The 24,691-nt window shown below is 49.6% G+C and overlaps 2 protein-coding genes across 11 annotated transcripts in view; one reads left to right on the top strand and one right to left on the bottom strand.

Annotated features, from left to right (window-relative positions):
* Positions 1 to 4,088, top strand: part of CUL1 (cullin 1) — an 82,244-nt gene extending 78,156 nt beyond the window's left edge. For all 5 annotated transcript variants that reach the window (XM_064289588.1, XM_064289590.1, XM_023539560.2 and 2 more), the window contains 5 exons: positions 1,137 to 1,184; positions 1,265 to 1,347; positions 1,716 to 1,821; positions 2,586 to 2,699; positions 3,653 to 4,088. In XM_064289588.1, the coding sequence (XP_064145658.1) occupies positions 1,137 to 1,184; positions 1,265 to 1,347; positions 1,716 to 1,821; positions 2,586 to 2,699; positions 3,653 to 3,733 (432 nt within the window). In that variant the 3' untranslated portion in view covers positions 3,734 to 4,088. The remainder of the gene's footprint in view (positions 1 to 1,136; positions 1,185 to 1,264; positions 1,348 to 1,715; positions 1,822 to 2,585; positions 2,700 to 3,652) is intronic.
* EZH2 (enhancer of zeste 2 polycomb repressive complex 2 subunit) overlaps positions 4,087 to 24,691 on the bottom strand; it is a 53,249-nt gene continuing 32,644 nt past the window's right edge. For 4 of the 6 annotated variants that reach the window (XM_064289581.1, XM_064289582.1, XM_064289585.1 and 1 more), the window contains 13 exons: positions 23,954 to 24,056; positions 22,500 to 22,663; positions 19,500 to 19,591; positions 14,248 to 14,488; positions 13,627 to 13,796; positions 13,136 to 13,230; positions 12,275 to 12,315; positions 11,746 to 11,871; positions 10,923 to 11,101; positions 9,344 to 9,439; positions 8,931 to 9,012; positions 8,262 to 8,342; positions 4,087 to 8,188 (listed from right to left, as the gene is read on the bottom strand). In XM_064289581.1, coding sequence (XP_064145651.1) covers positions 7,818 to 8,188; positions 8,262 to 8,342; positions 8,931 to 9,012; positions 9,344 to 9,439; positions 10,923 to 11,101; positions 11,746 to 11,871; positions 12,275 to 12,315; positions 13,136 to 13,230; positions 13,627 to 13,796; positions 14,248 to 14,488; positions 19,500 to 19,591; positions 22,500 to 22,663; positions 23,954 to 24,056 — 1,841 coding nt within the window. In that variant the 3' untranslated portion in view covers positions 4,087 to 7,817. The remainder of the gene's footprint in view (positions 8,189 to 8,261; positions 8,343 to 8,930; positions 9,013 to 9,343; positions 9,440 to 10,922; positions 11,102 to 11,745; positions 11,872 to 12,274; positions 12,316 to 13,135; positions 13,231 to 13,626; positions 13,797 to 14,247; positions 14,489 to 19,499; positions 19,592 to 22,499; positions 22,664 to 23,953; positions 24,057 to 24,691) is intronic. The other 2 variants (XM_064289583.1, XM_064289584.1) reach the window with 1 other exon arrangement.

Raw genomic sequence — 24,691 nt, 5'->3', positions numbered from 1 at the left:
CGTTGTTTGGTCCTGCGCCATCTTCACTATTGTTGGTATGCTCGAGCCCATTGTAGTGGCTACCATGATGCTGCATTTGATTTGCTAGTATTTTGTTGATGATTTTGCATCTGTATTCCTAAGGGGGGACCCCTGGTGGCATAGTAGTTAAAGACCTGCTGCTGCTAACCAAAAAGTCGATAGTTCGAATCCACCAGGTACTGTTGGGAAACCGTACGGGGCAGTTCTACTCTGTCCAGTAGGGTCGCTATGAGTCAGAATCCATTCGATGGCAATAAGTTTGGGTTCACTGTTTTTTGTATTTGGTTTTTTATTCCTAAGAGATATTGGTCTGTGATGACTCTGTCTGGCTTTGGTATCTGTAATGCCATCCTCAGAATGAGTTAGGAAAGTGATTTCTTTTTAAATAGTGTTTCCATTTAGTCCCAGAAACATCTCAAAATCAAGTACCAAAGCAGGTTTGCTCTTTGCGTGCAGGAGTCTCGCTCCTGCTGACCCGTGTGAGTCAGAAGACAGAGCCTGGTGGGCTCGGCTGCCTCGTGGGCTGGGAGCTGCTCCTCCAGCTGATGTGGGAGCCTGCAGTGGCGCTGGGCCAGTCTCCTCCCTGTTTGGGGACGAGAACATGTATGAGGGGTGTGGCTGCACTCCCCCGCCCAGACCCTTCGCCCTGACCTCACTAGCGGCACCCCCAGCTCCCCTATTCTGGGTGGGTTTCCTGTCTGGAGGCCCCAGTGTCACAGCTTTAGCCTTGACCTCGGGAGGAGGATGGGCACCACCAAAGGATGGGACCACGGTTCTGGCCACGTGGCCTCCTCCAGTTCAGGTGGTGCAGACATGGGGCCAGTATGTGTGGTGAGCTGTCAGGTGGCCTGTCCCTGTGGCGTGAGGACACTACTGTGCACGCTGCTGAGTGTCACTGTCTCGTCCTCCTGATTGTCAAGGCCAGCCAGGGGTTGGTGTCGCGCTGGGGTGTGGGGGCAGGGCCTAGACAAGGCACCCTCTCACATTCCTTTGGGAAAACAACTTCTGTGGGTGGTGGTTGTCTTCTACAGCACAGTGGACTCTGGGCCGCCTATAATTTATTGCAAAGAAAAATGCGTTTTCCCTCTAACTTGTTGTTTTCTCTTTGATTGCAGGACATTCTAGCCCAAGTCCTACAGATTTTATTAAAGTCAAAGTTACTGGTATGTGCGTACCCTTTCCATGTTAACACGAGAAGAAAGGCTTTTCCTGAAACTGTGTAGTAACAGTTGTTTTCTTACAGGTCCTAGAAGACGAAAATGCAAATGTCGATGAGGTGGAATTGAAGCCAGATACCTTAATAAAATTATACCTTGGTTATAAAAAGTAAGAAAAGTCTAATCGATAGCTGGCCCTGAGCCAAGCCATACACCTGGCGCCTTCCCCGGGGTTGCCGCACATGGGAAGACCGGGGTCCATGAGCCCGGGTGGGGGTCTAGGAGCCCGGGTGGGGGTCTGACAGTCCTCGTGGTTTCTCCGTGCCTCTGCGTAGAGTTTGTTTCTTAGCGAGCAGACTCCTGGGCAAGTGTGTCTCCTGAATGGCTGAGACACTTTGAGTCTGTTCACTTCCAAGTGTCTTGATTTTCTCATCTGACACAGTTGGGGGTGAGGGGGCAGATGAAGGAGCGGCGGTCCCATTGGGTTAGGAGACAGCAAGCAGCCTAGTGGCTAACACAGCCTCCATTTTCCTACAGTAAGAAACTAAGGGTTAACATCAACGTGCCAATGAAAACTGAACAGAAGCAGGAACAAGAAACCACACACAAAAATATCGAGGAAGACCGCAAACTGCTGATTCAGGTGACTTGTGGGAGGTGGACGGAGGGACAGGAGGGGTGGATCATTGTCCTGAGTATATGATGGTCTTAGGATGGGCAGTAGGTGGCCAGGGTAGGGCAGAACGGTGCAGCCCCACCCTGCAGGTTGGAAGCAGGTGGGTTGAGAGATGGGGGCAGGAGGGAAGAGGGTGTTTACTGGAGGTGTGGGCAGCTCAAACAGCCTTAAAGATTTAAACTTTTATTTTAAAATACTTCATTGTTGTTGGGTGCCGTTGAGTCATTCCAGCTCATATTGACCCTATAGGACAGCGTAGAACTGCCCCAGAGGGTTTCCAAGGCTGTGATCTTTATGAAAGCAGACTGCCACATCTTTCTTCCACAGAGTAGCTGGTGGGTTCAAACTGCTGACCTTTCTTGATAGCAGCTGAGCACTTAACCATTGTGCCACCACGACTTCTAAAATACTTTATCCAAAAACCAAAAAAAAAAAAAAAACCCAAACCCATTGCTGTCACCTCATAGCAACCCTACAGGACAGAGTAGAAATGCTCCCATACGGTTTCCAGTGCTGACCTTTTGGTTAGCAGCTAAACTCTTAACCGCTGTGCCACCAGGGTTGATGCAGGTGTTTCATAAGAGCTGAGGAACAATTTTAATGTTTGTCAGGTTAGCGCTTGCCTGCATCTCTGTTGCCTATTACGGGTATAATCCTTGGCGTGCAAGTTCTGTTGGTGTCCTCGGTGGCCCCTCCCTTACTGTCGCCCCCTGCCCCCATTGTGCCTGCAGGCAGCCATCGTGAGGATCATGAAGATGAGGAAGGTCCTGAAGCACCAGCAGCTGCTGGGGGAGGTGCTGACACAGTTGTCCTCGCGCTTCAAGCCGCGGGTCCCTGTCATTAAGGTACAGGCATCGCTCGGCCACAGAGCTGCTGAGATTCAGAAACGTGGCCGGGGTGGGCTGGCTGCATGTTGAGGAGAGGAGACTCGCCTTGTTCCTAAAAAAAAAAAAAAAAAAACCCAGTGCCATCGAGTCGATTCTGACTCATAGTGACCTTATAGGACAAGAGTAGAACTGCCCGATAGTTTCCAAGGAGCACCTGGCAGATTCAAACTGCAGACTCTTGGTTAGCGGCCATAGCATTTAACCACTATGCCACCAGGGTTTCGCCTTATTCCTAGGTAACAGATTTTCTGGCATTGACCTGGATATTCACAGAGAAGGTGCACAGGGCTGGAGTTCAGCTGCTTCTCCCCTGACCCTGGGCCCCGAGAGCTGCCCCACTTGGTGCCTGCTGTGTCATGCGGGGGTCCACGCGGGCTCCTGCCACTAAGCATTGGTGGGCCATCCGTGGCGTGGCATGTCACAGTCCTTTGTCATCTTTACAGCCACACGGCTGGGCTGCATGGGAGCCAACCACAGCCCACTCTCCTGGTTTGCCACCATCTAAAATAGAAGCGGCCGGCTTCTTTCCAAACCTCTTGGGTGAGACCCTGGTAGCGCCGCAGGCAGAGAGGAGCACCAGGGTCACCGTGGGCAGGCACAGGCAGTGGTGAGCAGCTCAAGGCTGGCAATGAAGACGCTGGCCATGCCTCCACAGGCTCCTTCTTCCCATGTGTCCTGGGAAGGGGGTGTCATTTTACAGAAGGAAGGGCTGGGGCTTGAGGACAGCAGGACCTGAGGTGACAGCCAGGGCAGAGGACAGGGACTGGCTGCCGAGCAAGCGCTCAGGGGCCGCAGCACAGTCTGACGGTAAATGTGTTTTTCTTCCCTTCTGCTGCCTCTTCTTTGTAAACCTGGCGGTAAATGTGTTTTTCTTCCCTTCTGCTGCCTCTTCCTTTGTAAACAACGTCCAGAAGTGCATTGACATTCTGATTGAGAAGGAGTATTTGGAGCGAGTGGACGGTGAAAAGGATACCTACAGCTACCTGGCGTAGCCTTCCAGGAGGGTGTGGCCATGCGACCACGCCACAAGGAGGGAGGACGCTGCCACCCCGCTCTCGGGGGCCCCCGGGCCGCCGCCTCAGCCGAGACCGACACCCCAGGGCAGCCTCAGGCCCACACCGAACCGCTCAGGACTGACACTTGCCGTCTGTGTTCACAGACGCGACGCCATTTAACCTAATTTAAGGACCGAGGGGACGGGCCTCTGCTGAGGCTGCATGCGTCACATCAGCACACGCGGCCAGAGGGCAGGTCCGCGGCCCCGCGCCGCCGCCGTGGAGACATTTGTACAGTGTGCTTCATTTTTTAATGTGTGAAAATAAAGAGAATTAAAGGATTTCTGTAAAAGTTGCATTTGGTTTTGTCTTAAGTTTTACTGATTTCTATATGTAAATAAAAGATATAACAATTATGCAATTTCACATATTCGCAGTGGTTTCCTAGAGTCTGAAAGGGCTCATTTGTTGCACCGAAAAGGTTTTAAGGCCCTTGTGCTGTGTGTTGTTTTACATTCAGGCTTATTTCTGAGGCTTCTTCCTGCAGGGCTGGAAGGCAGTGCTTGTGAGGACAGCGGTGTCCTGACAACCTGAGGGCAGCAGCCTTCCTCAGGCAGGGAAACCGAGGCCGGGCAGGGCAGCAGCTGCCCCTCACTCCAGCATGAGCAACCAGCAAGGATCTCCACAGTTCTTAGCCAGCCGTTACAACAAAAGGGGCCACAGTTTACAGATGGAAACAGCCTTCGTCCTAGGGGAGCGAGTGGCCCGCAGCCCTCCCTGTGCACCTGGGGCCCGTCTCCAGGCAGCGGGAAAGCAGCAGCCCTGTGGCCACAGCCCAAAAGAGTGCCAGGCATCTGCGGCAGCGGCCGGTAAGTGGACGGCAGCTCAGCGGTCAGAGCCACGGGATGCAGCCAGCACCTGGACATCCCTGCAGAGACCAAGGTTGCTCTGCCCATGTGGTAGTTCTGCGGCCCATGTGGGCCACCAGCCACGCCACTCCCGAGCCCCAAATGCAGCCGCATCCTGGCTGCACAGAGGGCTGCTGCCAGCTGACTCAGTTCTCAGTGTGGAAGTTCAGAGTACCAGCCGGCTCCTTAAGGGGCAGATGCCCAGACACACTTAGTGCGTCTACAGGAGGCCGTGGAAAGGTGGACAAGGTGTGGCAGAGAAGCAAGCAGTGGCTGATGCGGTAGTGACTGAGCGCTTACCTGGTTCCAACACAGCCTTCAGGCTTCTCCCTCCTCACATGGGCAGGCCCCCGGGGATGTGGACCAGAATTGAAAACCCCTCCCGCACCCCCACGGGAGCTGGACTGCTAGGCATCACTCTCATGGCCTTGCAAGGTGAGGCCGCTGAGACCCAGGGGGACCTGGCCCTGGAAGATGGAGAGGGCAGACAGCATGAACTGCCTGTGGCCGCTATAACGAAGGACTGCAAACTGGGTGTCTTCAGTTTATTCTCTCAGCTCTGGAGGCCAGAAGTCTGAAATCAAAATGTCGGCAGGGCTGTGCTCCCTCTGAAGGCTCTGGGGGAAGGTCCTGCCTTGCCTCTTCAGCTGCTGGCGGCTCCAGGTACTTGTCTTGTGGCTATGCCACTCTAGTCTGTCTTCATATGGTCATCTTTTCTCTGTCTCCATTTCATTTATAGGACACCACTCAGATGGGGCTAGGACCCATCCTATTGCAGTAAGGCCTCACGTTGACTGATGACAGCTGCAAGACCCCATTTCCAATTAAGGTCACGCTCACAGGTACCAGGGTTAGGATTTCAACCTATCTTTTTGGGGGGGCACTTTGACCCACAGTAAGGATCAAGAGACACCTGGAATTTACAGTCATCTTACTGACAGCATAATAAAACAGCCTACGTCCTCGCTGAACCAGACTCGAAAAACTGTCAGATCGATTATGACTCACAGAGACCCTGTAGGACAGAGTAGAACTGCCCCACAGGGTTTCCAAGGAGCAGCCGGTGGATTCAAACTGCTGACTTCTTGGTTAGCAGCCCAGCTCTTAACCACCGTGCACTGGTATTTAGTTTTCCTTTGAAAAAAATTTAGATTTTACCATGCCCAGATGAAAGGTCAAACATACTGATAGGTTTGTCTTTGAATTGCACGCCCATCTGGAAGACTATGCCTCAGTCTCTCTTTCTAGTTCTCGCACAGCCTGCGGTGGACAGCGAACGGTTTAGTGAGCACGGACCACTCCTCAATGCCCGTCACCAACACGTCCTGCCCTAAAATCGCTGGTAAGCTGAGGGGTAAGCAAAAGCCTTTTAGCTACTTCCAGAAAGATCCTAAAGCTCACTCAGCTCTAACAGAGCGTATCAAGTTTGAAATGATCAGAAGGGTCGTGTGTTGAATGTCTACAGCTGTGACTGCACGATGTCTCTCTGCAGATGGGGTGGGAGCGGGGCCAGGTCACCTAGTGCATATGCTGAAGGCTGGAGATGGGGTGAACCAGACAAGACACAGGAAGTACTGAAGCAGCTTCTGGGTAGATGTGACAGTTGTTTTTTCTCCTCCTGGGAGTGGGTCATACTGTGTTCCGCATGCCTTGTACTTTTTTGTTGGTAACTAGACATTTAAAATATTTTAATTTGGCAACTCGGGGAAATCAGATTCTCTCAGTTTGTTGTTGCCGCTTGTTGGGACCGCTGTTTGGTTAATGACTAGACTAGCTTTGTGAAGTCTGTATTCTTTGTCATGCGTGGCCACTGAAAAAGTCTGTTCCATCTTCATGGTCACCATCGAGCTGGAGTGTGGGAGGTGAATTGGTGAGTTAAAGTGTTGGTGCTCTCAGCAAAATTCAGGGCCACGCCAAGGGCCACCAGTGGACATGAGGTGGCGGAGCTGGAGGTCCCGTCTCCTGGAAACAGAGAAACACACAAGACCGGAGTCTAAGGCAGGGTCTCCTCACAACGGGAACTGAAAAGCTGTCCTGTGCAAAAATGTGACAGAAACCAGAGAAGGCCTCAGCCTAACTCACCTTGCTTCCTGTTCTGGCAATATCTGTTTAACTGTGTAGAAGAGGCAGTAACCACCCGCCAGGGGCTGACGTTGGCTCTTGGTGGGCTTCCCCACAGGTGCCAGCGTCAACCGCGTGGGAGACAACTGCAGCCTCAGGAGACAGGAAGCCCAGTGCGGCCCACCTGCACATGCATCTCTTAAGGCTAGGCTTTGGAGGCTGTCTGACCTGTAGGTTCTGAGGGTTGCCCAGCATCCTGTGTGTGAGAAACAGGCCTGGGTGGCACTGCTGACCAGACGCCCCACCCTGCTGGCTTCATGCACAGGACGGCATCACCTGTGCCCTCAGTGTCGTTCTGCTTGTCAACAATCAGGCAACACAAGACAGCAGACACTGGAGACCTCAGGCGTGACAGCCGAGTCCATCACATCAGAAACCGCCTTCCTGGACAGTTAATTAATGAGTGTGCAACAAGGGAAATTCAAGTATTCTTTATTCAAAGTTGAAAAATGTACCACACGGCGTTATTGCAAAAAGTCACTGGTACAAAACACTCTGTAGCTGGTGAGAAGGCGATAAAAAGTGGGTTTTTAAACTCGTTACTATAAATTACTGTTACAGTACTTTGCAAATTCAGAATTCAAACTGCATTTCTAAGTTGCTGCAGCACTAGAGATCCCAGCACCGAGGCAGCAGCTTTGGGAGGCAGCAGCTGTCAGGGGATCTCCATCTCTCTCTCGATCCCCACATACTTCAGGGCATCGGCCTGGCTGTATCTGCAACGACAACGGACATGGAAGCCATCAGGAACTGTGCCTGTTGCATCCACCCAGGGTTGAAAGGCCACAGCAGATGCCACCATGGCGAATGAGAACCACCACAGGACCCCCCGGGGTCGCTGCTCCTACACCCCCACCCAGCTGCTGCCGAAGGGACTCCAAGGCAGGCCGCCGCTCCTCCTCCCTCCAGACACTCACACTGGAGGGGTCGAGCTGCACATGTCGTGTAAGACTGAGACGTGAATGTCGGCCCTACCCCACACTAGCTATGGCACAGCTGGCTCAGGGCCTGAGCTCACGTCAGAAACGGCCCATCCTGCGGGCCTTCACGCATCACCAGGAGGGGACCCAGGGATGCGAGGCCTCGCTGAGAGCAGTCAGTGACAACATGAGTGACGGGCGCCTGCGATCACGAGGCTCGGTGTGCTGACGCTGAAGACACCAGAGAGCTGAACAAGCTGTGCAGTGAGCAGGTGCTAGCTGTGCAGTGAGCAGGTGCTGGGAGCACACGAGACCAAGTGTGTGCAGGGCATATGTGACGAACGGAAAATCCTCACCAAGCACAAGGCCTGAGGCAAGAAGCCCACCTGGGGCCACACTGGGAATGGGCGTTACCCACCTGTAGTCAAAGAACAGCTCCTCACCGGTCTGGATGGCCCGCTTGGCGAAGATGCCGATCCTGTGGTCACCATTGACCATCATCACTGGGAGAAACACGTGGGTGAGCGAGTGAGCGACGGCACCGTCCAGACCACGCACAAGGCTCCCGGCACCTACCTTTTGCATAGCAGTTTGGATTTACCGAATGATTCGCAAAACGGATTTTGTTACCCTTGCGGGTTGCATCCACCACAAAATCTGCAGAGAAAGAATAAGCACAACCAGTGAGTACGTTCAGTCACAGATGAGGAAACATCAAGTTACCTCGATTCTGGAAATACAACTGGCTCTGATCTCGGGTCTGCCTTCCAGAGCGAGGACACCATTCAGCCAGCCTCACCCCGTGTGGAAAGAAGGGCACGTGGGACCGTGCTGCTGTCTGGACTGGTGACAGCACTCACAGGTGGTACTTAACCACTGTGAAGACTGATCACTACGCCGAATGCTACAAAAGAACAAAACCAGAATCCCGCTCGACGACGACCACTGTCCGATTTGATGCCACATTACTATTTTCCTCACACAGGAAGTCTGGAACGCGCGCCTAGGCTTCCCTTCTGCTAGCCCCCACCAAGAGGGATTTGGGAACACCCCCTGTAACAGCCCCAGAACACGACCCTTTAGTTTCAGTGCTTCCGTCCCACCTGGAGGACTGGGGTTGCCAACCCAGGAAGCAGAGTGGCCTAGAAGAGCTTAGTGACCCGTGCTCCCTGGAAGAGTGACCACAGCCGATGGCGCTCAGCCCTCACAAGAACAGTGGCCCAGGGGACGCGTGTCTCCACGCACCGTTATTGAGGTTGAAGAGAAAGCTGCACATGTACTTGTCATACACCTTCCCTCTCCTGTCAGCTTCGTCCTGAGAAATGATCTGCAAGGAGAGTCACGAAGCGGGTCAGGGGTCACCCTGCAGGACACAGGCCATTGCGGGCCTGGGCCTCCTGAAAACACGTGTCTGTGCCACCCACACATCCCGTACAACTCCACAGCAAGGTGAGCAGATGTCCTGGGCAGAGCCACCACCCAGCCTCCTCCTACCGAGATGAACTGAACCAGTCCTGGGTGTCTCCCTATCAACCATCACCAGACACTCAAAGCTGCCTGCGACTGGACTAAACTCCAGGGAAGAGCCAACCAAACCCCCTGAACAGGCGGTCAGCAGGCTCTGCTCCCCGGGATACCCCTCGGGGGCCCCTCCTTACCTCTCCACAGTACTCAGAGATGAACTCATTCTTCTGAACCGGGTCTTTGATGAAGATGCCCCAGCCCGCCACGTCCGAGGGAGCCAGCAGTAAATGCTAGGACAGACCGTCACGGGTCAGCACAGGCCCAACGCGGCTGCACCAGCTCGTGGAAGAGGGGAGTGGCCTTTGATGTGGCGGTCCTGCCTGTCACCTCCTCAGCCAGGGACCCCACTACTGCTGTGGTCCTGGATGCCCCTGAATCGCTCACTCTTGATTTTGATGTGAGAACACCCAGCCCCCTTCTGGGACCTCCCCTCACAGGCCCCGCCCACCCCATGAGAGCCAGGTCCATGTTCTGAACACACGAGGAGGGAATATACCCCACAGGCACGGTGGGGGCACTGAGTCCCAGTGTGAGGGAACAGGCACACAGCCGCGCACAGCACCAAGGTGAATGGCCACGGCACCTGGACACCCACCAACCAGACTGCACCGCAGGGGAGAAAACCCACAGGCCATGTACACAGCCACCTACATAGCCTGGTTCAGCAGGCGTGGTCTCAGTTACATGATAAAGCCGTCAGTGAAACACACGCACACATACACGTGTGTGCCCCTATTCTCTCTCAAGAGCGAGTGGAGGAGCCCTGGTGGCACAACAGCTGTCGCTCAGCTGCCAGCAGTTCAAACCCATGGAGTGGTTCTGTGGGAGAAAGATCTGCTCCCGTCAGGACGACAGCCCAGGAAACCCAGCAGGGCCATTCCATTCTGTCAAACGGGGTCACTAAGAGTTGGAATCGACTTGGTGACATCCAACAACAGAACTGCTAAAGCATCTTTGCATCAAAATGCTAAGACTCATGGGGAAAAAGAGCAGGAGGACAGCACCATGACCCTGGATCTGACGAGGTCGACAACTTCCTAACTTACAAGGTCCTGAGAATTACTGGGTCAGAGCAGTGCTTGATACACATGAAATAATAAACATCAACTATCACTATCACAAACGGGATCAGCCAAGAACCACAGTCTACCCTAGAAAGGAAGTGAAATGACTTCTCCACGCACAACACTGGTTTCCTTGGTCAGGAATCGACTTCAGGACTGTGGTCCCAAGCTGCCAGTGTCAGACACCTGGCTGAAGCAGCAAGGTCCTACACAAAGCAGGAGCTGAGTCTGCAAGCTTGCCGTGGATAGTCACCTTTCACTCTGCTCAGAAAGGAACCTAAAGACCATGTGACGAGGACAGGTCTAACAGGAGAAGCTACTGGCTGCCATCAAATGACTTCAACTCATGGCGACCCCACATGTGTCAGAGTGGAACTGGGCTCCACAGGCTTGTCAATGGCTGAGTTTCTGGAAGTATATCGCCAGACCTTTCTTCCGAGGTGCCTCTGGGTAGACTGAAATCTCAAGCCTCTGAGCAGCTGAGCGTGTTAACCATCTGCACCACCCAGGGACTCAGAGTTCTGTTGTCTAATCAGAAAGGAGACTCAAAGCTTCCAGGAAAAAGCCTGGTCTTCCCAATGCAATGCCATCAACAGCTGCTTCCTGGGACCTCCTGGTAACCCCTGCATCCCCCACCAGCAGTGCTCACCTTCTTGGAGCCTCTCTGGATGCTGCAGTTTTTGCAGGACACATTCTTGCTGTCCCAGTGCTCTGCGGCCCCGCAGGTCAGGCATAGGTCGGGGTCGCACTCTCGGACCGCCAGGTAGCAGGGGCACTGCTTGGTGTTGCACTGCGCTTTGCAGCGGCACCCGGGGAAGCGGTTCTGGCCTTGGGAGACAAGCCCTTCGTCACCACCATCGTTCCTGCCCTCACCCGACCCACCTCGGTGTGGACAACTCAGCACTTCTGCTGCCTGTAAACCATCTGGGCAGGTATCCTCCGAGTCCCCCAACATTCTGTGCCAACTTTACTATGAATTTAATTTACATGATCAAATAAGAAAAAAAAGATTAATACAGAATTACAGGCAGTGCTGAAGGTCAAACTTCTGTGGTTCAGACTAGCCATGTCCTATTGAAAGTTCAAGGTACATACAGTAATGCTTCATAATAACAGAAAGGTGCTACTTTGCAACATGCATCAAAATATCATTATTGTTACCATATTACCTCCTTAAAGATGTCCTAATGTGTCTTGAAATGTTTCTTTAACCTTTTTTAGGCACAGAAAGGTACACTACGTACTAAGACAAACATTTGACTAACGGCCGTTAGATATGAACTGTATCTGTTTCCCACTGACATACAAATTTGACTTCAACAGACTTAGGAATGGAAGTGTTGGTAATCCAGGGACTGCCTTACAGTGTTGCCTCCTCTGTGCACCCCACCCACATCACCAGGAGACCAGGAGCACACTCCTCACAGCCAGGTTGGGATCAGATGTGAACTGCAAGCCACAGTGGCACTCACACTCCGAGCTGCACTGGCAGAACTTCTCGCAGAAGTTCTGTGCGATGACACAAGGACAGGAGCTGTCACAGGGCTGCCGTGGGTGGTCGCAGGGCTGGTAGTTGTATACGTGGTTCGAGGAGCCGTCTGGAGCAGACAACAGCAGGGAGACCGTTAGTCCTGGGAGCCACCAAAGACTACACAGCTAGCCTGTCACCCTTGAAGCCAAGCGGGATTTCGTTGCCATAGCTGTGGTGTCACTCATATTCCTGTTTACAAAGTCACAGCAAAACACCACCTTCCAGCCCCACATGCTTTTGGACTAAAGCTGCCCCCACTCTGCCCCAGTGTCCACCCCCATCTCAGTGCCACTAACAATGGGCTGGCTGCACACCCAGGATTGCTGCATGGAGCCCAGCCAGACACCTTCCATTACAGTGGCTCAGCACACCCACCCACCACCTTGGGATGTCCCAAACTAGGGTCATGATTGCCCAGTGCTACTCTAGAACAAATGAGAGCGGAGTGAAGTTGAAGAGGAGATGCTAACCCTTTTTCAGTTGTATCTTTCTGCAGTGGGCAGCCCACAATCTGCAGAGACAAAGAGAAGAAATAAGCTCAAGATGGCAGGAAGTGAGCATACCTCACGGGGAGCTGGGGGAACAGGCTGCACACGGACAGGGGTGAGGTCCCCGTGCTGTGAACAGGCCTCCCATGCCCCACCTTGCCTCTCAGCAGCTCAGCCAGCCACACACAGGCATCCCCACCACAGAGCAGAGCGGCTGCTAATATCCCAGCTGCCCATCGGGCCCATATGCGACCTGTTCTAAAGTCAACCAGAAACATCAGAAACACATGCTAACACCTCCATTCCTCTGGAAAAACATCTGAGGTCTTTACCCTGGGTGAGGCTGGCCCACGTTCATTATACAACTGCAGCGTGTGCATGCTGTTCTCAGGACCGATCCACCCACCCACCAGCAGAGCTTCTCCTTAAAAGGGGGGGTCTGGAAGCCCATCTTTCCTTTCCCTTCGTGGTTTCCTGGCTCTGCACCTACAGACCAGCTGGCCTCACAGCTCTGTGGACGCCATCAGAACAGGGGGCTGCCCACCTAGAAAATGCGGGCTCCCAGAAGACACACATCTAAAACTGGCATGACGCACGCACACGTGCCCAGGTTCATGTGCACGTACACATTCTACAAGCGCTAAAGGAAGTGTTTCTGTGGCCTGTGTTGGAGAACTACTGAACATACTGTTTTCTTAACCAAGATGCAGTGTGACAGCCACCTGTGACTCCCAGACATAAGCTTACTAGTGGCAGCTGTGCGGACAGAACGGACGGGCATTCTCCTGTGGCCTGGTCTGCCGGTGGCCCTGCTGGCTGGCCCGGATGCCCACGAGGACTTACCGGTGTTTCCTCTTCTTCTTTCTGGGAGGCGTGTCAACGTCCTCGGCGGGAGCAGGTGCAATGATGCTGGATTCCTTGACTCTGAATTCATACACCTGACAAGAGGCACAGTCACAGCCATGAGGACAGACGATGGGAGTGAGCCTTCCTAGCCTCACTCACACGGAACCACGCCTCACGGCCTCTTCTGCGGCACGGCCAGGTGCTAGGGATGCCATCCTCACACAGGGAGAGAGCTCAGTACGTGCCCTTCCAGGGGAGCAATGCCAGCTTTTCCTTTCTTGCTGGTTTTTAGATCCACTGCTTCCTAACGGACAACTTTATAAAACACCTTGAAAAATAATTTTAATTCCATTCCCTCTGGGGGAAAAAATTTAATCCTCTTGAGAAGATGAACAGGTGCTTAATGGTGCCGACGTGATTCCTGGGAGTGGCCGGGCAGTTTCACCCTGGCTGGAAGCTGCGAGCACCGCTGTCCCTGATGGGCTTACCTGTCTACACGTCTTGGTCCCGATGAGCCGTGCGATGGCACAGAAGTTGTCGTAGTAGGTGCCGATGAGGACCCGGAACATGGAGGCCTCTGCGCCACTCCACTCCACACTCTCAGGAGGCTCAGCGTTCGGCTTCATCTTGATTGGCGTTTGGCACCGAGAATTTGCTTCTGTAAAACCAAAGTCCGGCGTCGGCCAAGAAACAGCCGTTGAAGGGTATTAATCAACAGTGGGGAGGGGCGCAGAAGGTGCACCATCATTCAGAAGAATTCAGAAGAACAAACGCTACAAAATGTCCACGAGCATCTCCTCGCAGGGCGGCACCTGCGCTGCCAGGCTGCACGAGCATGAGCTTCTCAGTGAGAGCGTGGGTAGGCTATGTCCATGGTGCATCCGCGGGATAGCCGGCCACCAACCCTATGTCCGTGGCTGGTCTCATTCTCACGTTAAAGTGAAAGAACTGACTGGCTGCCCACTCGGGAAAAGGCAGACGAACAAGCAGACGGGATCGTCCACCCCCAACATCCCAACTCATCGACACGCCCCAGAAAGCCGCTTGTGACGCTGGACACTGACCCCCGAGACCCGCAGAGCCACAGCAAGCCTGGCCGGTGCTCTCACCCGAGGAGCTAGACGTCTCGTCCTTCTTCTCCTCTTCCTCCTTGTCATTGTTCTCCCCGCCTGTCTCTGCCCCAGCCTCCCGGTCACTGTCCGTGTCCTTTGACTCCAGCACATTGATGGTGGGGGTGCTGGGCCGGCTGCTGTTGTTGGGCAGCCGCCCCCTCCTGCGACCCCCAGGGCGTTTCGGGGGGGTCTTGATCCGCTCAGCCGTGAGGGCAGCGGCGAGCTCCTTAGCTCCTTCCTAGAGACAGAGAGACACAGAGGTCAAGGCAGAGTCCCACACTCATCTGCTGGAGGGAAAAAGCAGCTGCCCAGGAAAGTCAGCCAAGAAAGCTGTGACTGTTCATTTATCACACCTAAATGTACGTGTTTTCCATCTGTTTCTCATATTTTTGAGAAATTCATAAAGGTAAGTCAGAGTTCTTATCAAGACAGTTCTGCATGCTTGTGTGTTAAGTTAGAATATGTGTCCTCCTGGGTGAAGGATGGCGAGACTTACCTTGGACATGTCATCAGGAAAGACCAATCACCAGAAAAGGACATCACAGTAAAACTGAGCGTCAGCAAAAACAAGGGCAAGCCTTAACGGGATGGACTGACACAGGCTGCAACAATGGGCTCAAACATGGCAATGACTGTGAAAACAGCACACAACTCGGCACATCTCATTCCACTTATACATAAGGTTGCCGTGAGTCGAAGCAAACTGAAAGGCAGTTCCCTTCCACAGACACACACACAGTGTATTTAAAAGTGAATCTTTTCGAAAAGTAGAAAACCCTAACCTGCAGCCCAGAGTCAAACTTTCCCATCTTCTAAGATAACAAATACCATCTGCAGCAAAATTTAAAAGGAACAAGAATACCCAGCACATCAGCAGCCTCGACTCTGTCATTTCGTGTCTTCCTCTTGTTGTTAGGTGCCGTGGACTCCAAATCATAGCAACCTCCTGTGGTATGAGTGGAACTGCCTCCTAGGGTTTTCAAGGCTATAATCTTTACGGAAGCAGAGTGCCGCATTTTTCTCCTGTGGTGTCCTGTGAAGCTGATGGTGGGTTCAAACCACCAGCCTTCCGGTTGGCAGCTGAGCACTTAACCGCTGTGCCACCAGAGCTCCTTTACCTTACTCTTTAATTTTTTATTCCTCCGAGGACATGAAACAACTTCTGGAACAGGACACAGGCTACATGCGTAGGACAAGGTGCAGGAGACATCCGTGAGGGCATGGGGCAGACGGACCAGGACCACTCAGACACACAGCCAGAGTTTTGCGGTGTAAAGGCTGGCGTGGTGTTCAGGAACCCCAGTTTTAGAGGAAATGGAAAAAGCGTTGGAGAGCAGCCAACAGTTTTATACTTTATTTCACAAAAACCAAATTGCTTAAAAATAAAATACCATCTGCAGGTCGCTGTTGTTGTTAGGTGCTGTCGAGTTGGTTCTGACTCAGAGCTACCCCACGTACAAAAGAACAAAACGCTGCCCAGTCCTGCGCCAATCTCACAATCCTTGGTATGCTTAAGCCCACTGTTGCAGCCACTGTGTCGATCCATCTCCTCGAGGGTCTTCCTCTTTTTCGCAGACCCTCTACTTTACCAGGCATGATGTCCTTCTCCCGGGACTGATCCCTCCTGATAATGTGTCCAAAGTGTGTGAGATCTAGTTTCCCATCTTTACTTCCAAGGAGCATTCTGGTTGCGCTTCTTCCGAAACAGATTTGTTCATTCTTTTGGCAGTCCCTGTTACATTCGATATTCTTTGCCAACACGCAATTCAAACACATCAAGGTCTTCCTTATTCACTGTCCAGCTTTCACATGCATACGATGCAATTGAAAACGCCATGGCTTGGGGGTCAGGCATGCCTTAGTCCTCAAGGTGACATCTTTGCTTTTCAATAAGGAGATCTCTTGCAGCCAATTTGCCCAATGCAATGCATCTTTTGATTTCTTGACTGCTGCTTCCAAGGGTGTTGATTCTGGATCCAAGTAAAACAAAATCCTTGATAACCTGAATCTTTTCTTCTTTTACCATGATGTTGCTCATTGGTCCAGTTGTGAAGATTTTTGTGGTCTTTGATCTTCATTAGTAAGTGCTTCAAGTCCCCTTCACTTTCAGCAAGCAAGGTTGTGTCATTTGCATAACGCAGGCTGTTAATGAGTCTTCCTCTAACCTGATGCCCCTTTCTTCTTCATACAGTCCAGCTTCTTGGATTATCTACTTAGCATACAGACTGAATAGGTATGGTGAAAGGATACAACGCTGAGGCACACCTTCCCTGACTTTATACCATGCACCATCCCCTTGTTCTGTTTGAATGACTGCCTCTTGATCCATGTACAGATTTCTCAGGAACACAATGAAGTGTTCCGGAATTCCCATTCTCCGCAATATTATCCGTATTTTGTTATGATCCACACAGTCAAATGCCTTAGCATGGTCAATAAAACACAGACACTTTTGAATGATCTTCAGCAAAATTTTCCTTGTATGTGATATTAAGATATTGTTCGATAGTTTCCGCATTCAGATGGATCACCTTTCTTGGGAATAGGCACAAATATGGATCTCTTCCAGTCAGTTGGCCAGGAAGCTGTCTTCCATATTTCTTGGCATAGACGAGTGAGCACCTCCAGCGCTACATTCATTTGTTGAAACATCTCAATTGATATTCGTCAATTCCTGGAGCCTTGTTTTTCGCAAATGCCTTCTTGGGACTTCTTCCTTTAGAACCATTGGTTCCTGATCACATGCTACCTCCTGAAATGGTTGAATGTCGACGAATTCTTTTTGGTATAATAACTCTGTGTATTCCTTCCATCTTCTTTTGATGCATCCTGTATTGTTTAATATTTTCCATAGAATCTTTCAATATTGCAACTCGAGGCTTGAGTTTTTTCTTCAGCTCTTTCTTCAGCTTGAGAAATGCTGAGGGTGTTTTTCCCTTTTGGCTTTGTATCTCCAGCTCTCCTCACATATAATACTTTACTGTCTTCTCTAGCTGCCCTCTGAAATCTGCTCAACTTTTACCTCATCATTTTTTCCTTTCGCTTTAGCTACTCAACGTTCAAGAGCAAGTTTCAGAGTCTCTTCTGATATCCATTTAGGTCTTTTCTTTCTCTCCTTTCTTTTCAATGACCTCTTACTTTCTTCACGTATGATATCCTTCCACAATTCGTCTGGTCTTTGGTCATCAGTCTTCAATGCATCAAATCTATTCTTGAGATGGTCTCTAAATTCAGGTGGGATATACTCAAGGTTGTAGTTTGGCTCTCGTGGACTTGTTCCAATTTTCTTCAGTTTCAACTTGAACTTGCATATGAGCAATTGATGATCTGTTCCACAACAGGCCCCTGGCCTAGTTTTGACTGACAATATTGAGCTTTTCCATCATCTCTCTCCACAGATGTAGTCGATTTGATTCCTGTGTATTCCATCTGGCAAGGTCCATGTGTATAGTTGCCATTTATGTCAGTGAAAAAAGGTATTTCGATGAAGAAGTCGTTGGTCTTGCAAAATTCAATCTTGTGATCTCCAGCATCATTTCTATCACCAAGACCATATTTTCCAACTACCGATCCTTCTTTGTTTCCAACTTCTGCATTCCAACCACCAGTAATTATCAGTGCATCCTGATTGCATGTTCGATCAATGTTAGACTGCGAAAGTTTGTAAAAATCTTCAATTTCTTCATCTTTGGTCTTAGTGATTGGTATGTAAATTTGAATAACAATCATATTAACTGGTCTTTCTTGCAGACATGTGGATATTATCCTATCACTGTACTTGAGGACAGATCTTGAAACGTTCTCTTTGACGATGAATGCAACACCGTTCCTCTTCAAATTGTCATTCCCGGCATCACAGACCATATGATTGTCTGATTCAGAATGACCAATACCAGTCCATTTCAGCTCACTAATGCCTAAGATATCGATCTTTATGGGTTCCATTTCACTTTGACAATTTCCAATTTTCCTAGATTCATACTTCGTACATTCCAGGTTCTGATTATTAATGCGTATTTCCAGCTGTTCTTCTCATTTTACATCGTGCCGTATCAGTAAATGAAGGTCCCGAAAGCTTGACTCCATCCATGTCATTGAGGTGGACTGTACTTTGAGGCAGCTCCTCCCCAGTCGTACTTTGAGTGCCTTCCATCCTGGGGGCCTCATCTTCTGGCACTATATCAGACCATGTTCTGCTGCTATTCATAAGGTTTTCGTTGACTGATTCTTTTCAGAAGTAGACTGCCGGGTCCTTCTTCCTAGTCTGTCTTAATCTGGAAGCTCAGCTGCAATCTGTCTGCCATGGGTGACCCTGCTGGTATTTGAATATCGGTGGCATAGCTTCCAGCAACGCACAAGCCCCCACAGTACAACAAACTAACAGACGTATTGAGGCAGTGTGCTGCTGCCCCTCCCCAAATCTATCCAAATCCAACAGGAAAAGAGGCCCATTTAGTGCTCAGAAGTGGCTTGCCTCAGAGGGGAGCAGGGAAGAATAAGATGGCACCTCCTATTTCCCCAACCCCTCACCTTTTCTACATCACGTTAAAAAGAACTTCATGTGAGTCCCCAACTGACGACATACTCGAGTTACAACAAGCCACACTTACTAGTAACACATACTACATCTAATGTCGCAGCCCACGATTTGCTGATGTTATTATCACTCTCTTACCAACCCCAAACACATAAAAATCAGATTTATAAAGATATACTGAGAAACAAAAGAGGTATTCGACTTAAGTCAGAACCAACTTATAACAGAGTCAATGGGACAGAACCCTGCCATAAGTCAGGGACTAACTATACACATATACTACATTACATGTGGCCCACAATCATGGGTCTAAAATCCAAAGAAGGGATGCAGCCACGAGAAAGTCTCAAAAGCAGCCCCACACAGTCACAGGCAACTGGGCTCTAGGTGGGCTGCTGTGTTTCACACACAGACTTCACAGGAGCTATATGCATCCTTGATCGTAAAGACATTGTTGCTGAGCAGAAAACACAGTGAACAAAGGACGACTCAGGACCGATGAAGGACCACGAACTGCGAGCCACACTACTAAGTGTGGGCCACGAGGGAAGGAAAGAAACAGCACAGTGAGACAACATGGCCAAGTGTGGCTCACAGGATGCTGCCCACCGAGGCCAACTGTGGCGCAGGAGTGTTCACCCTGACTTCACAGACCTCCAGAGTTCAAATCGGACTTCTCAGATATCTCAGGAGAACAAAGCAAAAATCTTACCAGGTGCTGGTAACACTGTGGTCCACAGGGTTTGTTATCGAGAGCAGTTTCTGTATTCTTCCGCTTGTACGTGTTGGGTGTCGCATGAAAAGCTGCAAAGTAAATGAAACAAAGTGTCTGAGTGTAACTATAAAATATTTAATCTTCATCCCCATCTCAGTGTTAAAGTCAACAGTGCACCATCCTGCCTTTTGGTCCACATTATCTTAAAGCTGTGCTCTGGGCTCTCCGTGAGTTACCACGGAGGCCCTCACCAACTCCCCCAGAGCACCCCACTCCTTCTGCCCATCCCCACCGGGGAGGAGACGGCCAGTTCTGCAACAACTAGTGGCTTCTTGTTCCCCACACATGTAACTGATGCGCACAGACTATACACTATGATTGCGAACACTCAGTTAAACTGAATCTAATGAATCCGCAGGACGACTGACGTTTCCTCTACTTGTAGTCAAATTTCCCATCTTTACCAAAGGATTCTGACATCTACAGTTTCCTGGTTTCTGAAGAAGGGTCAGCAACTAGGTCGTCAATGGGCAGTGGGGTAGGCCCCCGCCCGTTACGTTCTTTTACAGAGGAGCCTGTTTAATCAGCTGGCGACAACACATCAGCGGCCAGAGCAACCCCCATCTGAGACACAGGATTTTCATTTGCCAGAGTTAGTCACGCACGTTTCGCTACTCATTTCTAATAAAATGTTTTTAGTTTGGAGGCCTCCTCCAGCATATGCTATATTTCTAGACTGATCCTCCTGCCCCCAATTCAGTGAAAACACATGCACACACTGTTGCAAACACAGGCACACACGCATGCGCGTATACGCACAACCGTGCACGCACACATATGAAGTCAGGGCCTCTGCTAGGAGGCATCTCTTAATTAGAATTAGAAAGCCAGGAACTTGTTCTTGTCTTAGGCTGTACTGACTAGGACTCTCCTAATACACCACAGTCAATACAGTCTAAGACACCAAGTTCTGGCCATAAAGCTAGAAAGATAACATACTAACATTCTTCATTTCCCACTGCATTTGGCTAGAACAAGAAGAAAAACTTTTCTCAGGACCAAATCTCCCTCAGCAGAATTACAAGCATCAATTTTTTGGCAACACTGTAACAAACCCTTTCTTCTAGAAATAGCTTAAAGGTTGAACATGATCTTTTTAAGGAGGCATCTTAAAATACTAATATTCAAAATAAGATCTATTTCAAGCTAAATATAATGTGCGGAAAAGATCATATAAAATTCCCGGTGAGAAAATAAGAAAGGAAATTAAGGCCAAATACTTTTTAAATTTTACAAAAAGGAAAAAACATTAACATTAAGGACATTTTTTAAAATTATTTCAAAAGCAATCCATAAAATCTCAATGACAAGTCTTAGCTAGAGGTTTTCAAGCAAAGGAAAAAGACTTAACTGTCTACTTGAGAATAAACGAGCAACTCTAAAAATTGACTACAGTATAAAAATGACTACAGTGTACTGTGTAGCCCTTAGAATACCACAATGTGTCAGCATATTAGTGGTGCATCACACGCAGACCCGCGGCCCCTCTCCAGTGGGGACTGTACAAATTCGGAGATAGAAACAGAAGAAGCTGCCTGAGCTCACGTGGCTAGCCGGCAGCAGATGGGACTGAACCTCAGTAGGTGCTTTCGCTACAGCCAGATAACTTCTTATCTCTACAAATGCGTCCTCATAGCCGCGGCCATTCACATACAGCTCTTCTCTTACGCACCTCTCTAACTTGTTACCCCATGGTAACGATACATTGTCATAGAGTGCAACATGTCAGTTTTACACATTAGCTTCTGCTTACGGCACTGATCTTGTCTGATCTGATTAGAACTGAGTGTTACAGTTAGTAACAGACATCAGACAGCTTTTATAAAAAGTGTCTCAGAGAATACAGTGTCAATATTCACAGCAGAGGACAGTGACAACAGCAACAACAGCAAGCAGACACTTCACGCTCCAGGCTCTTGCCAAGAACCCTACAGGCCTCAGCTCATTTAATCCTCACAAAAACCCAGCTATTAGAGTCATGATTGCCATTTTACAGATGAAGAAAACTCAGGTTTATAGTGTTAGGGATTGAATTGTTTCCCCCCAAAACATGAGTTGGAATCCTTACCCCTTACTTGTGGATGTAATCCCATCTGCATATAAGGTTTTCTTTGTTAATGAGGTAGTATCGGTGTAGGGTATGTGTAAAACCTACTCACTTTTGAGATACAAAAGAGCAGAGTACGCACAGAGAAGAAAATGAGCAGAAGATGCATGTCACGTGGAGATCGCCAAGAAATCAAGGGGCTCCAGAAACCTGAAAACCCTTCCTCCAGAGAGACTGAGAGCCTTCCCCTAGACCAGGGCCCTGAATTCAGACTTGCAGCCTCCTGAACTGCAAGAAAATAAACCTCTGCCCTCTTAAATTCAGCCATGTGTGATACTTCTGTTACAGCAGCATTAAGACACTAAGACACAGAGGTTAGGTCACCCTGTTAAGTACACAGCAAAAATGGACTCAATTATGTTTTGAGCATTTAACCATTTACATATGAGAAGTATCTTAAACTGTCAACAATCAACTACAAACTCTGGGTAACTTTTTCCAAATACTAATCGTTTAAGGTATTACAAAACATCAAAACTTAACACTAAATACACAGAAACTTATGTAAACATGTTTTGGCCTATTTCTCGTTACACAAATGCTGCTCATCACGTCAGCAGTGCCGTCGGCTTACTCACAGTGGCAGCTTTGCGAGAAACAACTGCTCAGCGAGCACCTGCGGAAACCTTGTAGGCCTGGCTTCCAAATTGGATGCCTGTGCGTGCAGGGCCCAGAGCAGCCCTCCAGCAGCAGAGAAGCACGAGGAAATGTGACAGCTCCTGATTCTCACATCCCAACCTCTCCGTTTATTCCCAGCCAGGAGAGCTGCTACGGCTGCAGTAGCCCACAGTGCTGACCCCGTAGCCCAGGATGCGCTGAGCCACACTTACGGTGCAGGAAGCAGTCGTACTTGAAGCAGCGCCGGCAGAAGAGCGTGTGAAACGAGTGCAGGCTCTGCTCCCGCTGCACCGACTTGGCGTTGGGCCCATCAATGTTAGGGGTGCATTCGGGTGGCAGTGCCCCAGGCAGCTGCTGCTCCGTGAGCTCCTTGTACCTGGAGACATAGGGAACATGAGAGAAGGATAACCTCATAAAAGTCAGGCTTCAAAAAGGTTTCTATGAAGGTAACATTTTTTGACATTTATCATACCTAAAACACAAAGCTAGCAGTCTACAACAGTGTAATTTAGATAAAGAGTCAATTAAACATTACGCATGGTACTACAACAATCAAATCCACTGCTGTGATTCAGGCGTATCATGGAAAAGAATATTACAAAATTGATTTTAATTAAACATTAACTGCACTAGAGTTGCTACCAGTGTGCAGAGAAGCGCTCCTCAGGTGCAGTGCTGAGTGACTACATAAACGTCTGTACACACCTGACCCACACTAAGTGTAGCGCAGACACACAACCTGCTTACGGCATCTTACTTACATACACGACATCACACGAGGCAACACTGCTCAAAAAGCCATGTCTTTTGGTGAAGGGTAAGACAGCACCTAATCCTGGGGAGGCCAGCACAGCCTGTCCAAGGCAAGGCCATGGTAGCTCCAAGGACACATCCAAACTCTCGGAGGGGACTGAACTGCTGGGCAGAGGGCTGTGGGGACCACGGTCGCAGGTAAATCTAGCTCAACTGACATAACATAGTTAATAAAGAATATGTTCTACATTCCACTTTGGTGAGTAGCATCTGGGGTCTTAGAAGCTTGTGTGCAGCCATCTGGGATACTCCACTGGTCTCACCCCTTCGGGAGCAAGGAAGAATGAAGAAAACTAATGATACGAGGGAATGATTAGTCCAGAGGACTAACGGACCACAACTACCACGTCCTCCACCAGACTGAGTCCAGAATAACAATATGGTACCTGGCTACCACTGATTGCTCTGACAAGGAGTATAATAGAGGTTCCAGACAGAGCTGGAGAAAAATACAGAACAAATTTCTAACTCAAAAAGAAAAACCAGACTTGCTGGCCTGGGAGAGACTGGAGAAGCCCTGAGAATATGGCCCCTGGACACCCTTTCAGCTCAGTACTGAGGTCACTCCTGAGGTTCACCCTTCAGCCAAAATTGAACAGGGCCATGGAACAAAACAAGACTAAAGGGGCACACCAGCCCTGGGGCAGGGACTAGAAGGCAGGAAGGAACAGGAAAGCTGGTAATAGGGAACGCAAGGTCAAGAAGGGAAGAGTGGTGACATGTCATGGTGACATGACATTGTTAACCAATGTCATAAAACAATACGTCTACTAACCGTTTAATAAGAAACTAGTTTATTCTGTAAACCTTCATCTAAAGTACAACAAAAATAAATAAATAAGCCACGTCTCACTTTTCCTTTAGTTCTTCCGCTGTGCCCTTATCTGGAAACATCGAAGAAATGGCTTCAAAAATTTTATCAGAAGGAAACTTCCGGGGTGGACGGCTTTCTTTATCTAAAAAGGGCAATAGGAAGTTAAAAAAAAAAAAGAGGAAAATAGATTCTCGATCTTTCACTTTCTCCACACAAACTCTTTATATCAAAGCTGAAATCATCAACTTTGTGTTTCATTTACTTCTAAGGTATTTTACACGGGTCTATTTTTTTTATAGAGTACTCGTGGAAACCTTGGTGGCGTAGCGGTTAAGTGCTACAGCTGCGAACCAAAGGGTTGGCAGTTCAAATCCACCAGGCGCTCCCTGGAAACTCTATGGGGCAGTTCTACTCTGTCTTACAGGGTCACTTTGAGTCGGAATCAATTTGACAGCACTGGGTTTGGTTTTGGTTATACAGTTCTCAGTAGCTCAGATAAACACAACATTCAAATTCAAATGTGAAGTTTAAGAGCCCTAGGAGGCAGAGAACCCAAGTTGTGATCCCAGCTCTGCTGGAAACTGCCTGTGGCTGTGGCTGGTCCCTCAACCACCTGGGTGTGTCTTCGTCTGTAAAATGGAGTTCAACTAAGTGATCACTAAGGGCCCTTTGCATTACAAAAAATTTTGTGTTTTGTTGAAATTACAATTTTCCCTCAAAATCCTCTGTGCAGCCATCATAACAGACTTTGCCCACTATAGAATACCACCAGAGGCT

This window comes from Loxodonta africana, chromosome 8 (genome assembly GCF_030014295.1).
Source record: "Loxodonta africana isolate mLoxAfr1 chromosome 8, mLoxAfr1.hap2, whole genome shotgun sequence".
Lineage (NCBI taxonomy): Eukaryota > Metazoa > Chordata > Mammalia > Proboscidea > Elephantidae > Loxodonta > Loxodonta africana.
The sequence above is the reverse complement of the archived record's forward strand: the minus strand, read 5'-3'. Positions and strand labels throughout refer to the sequence as shown.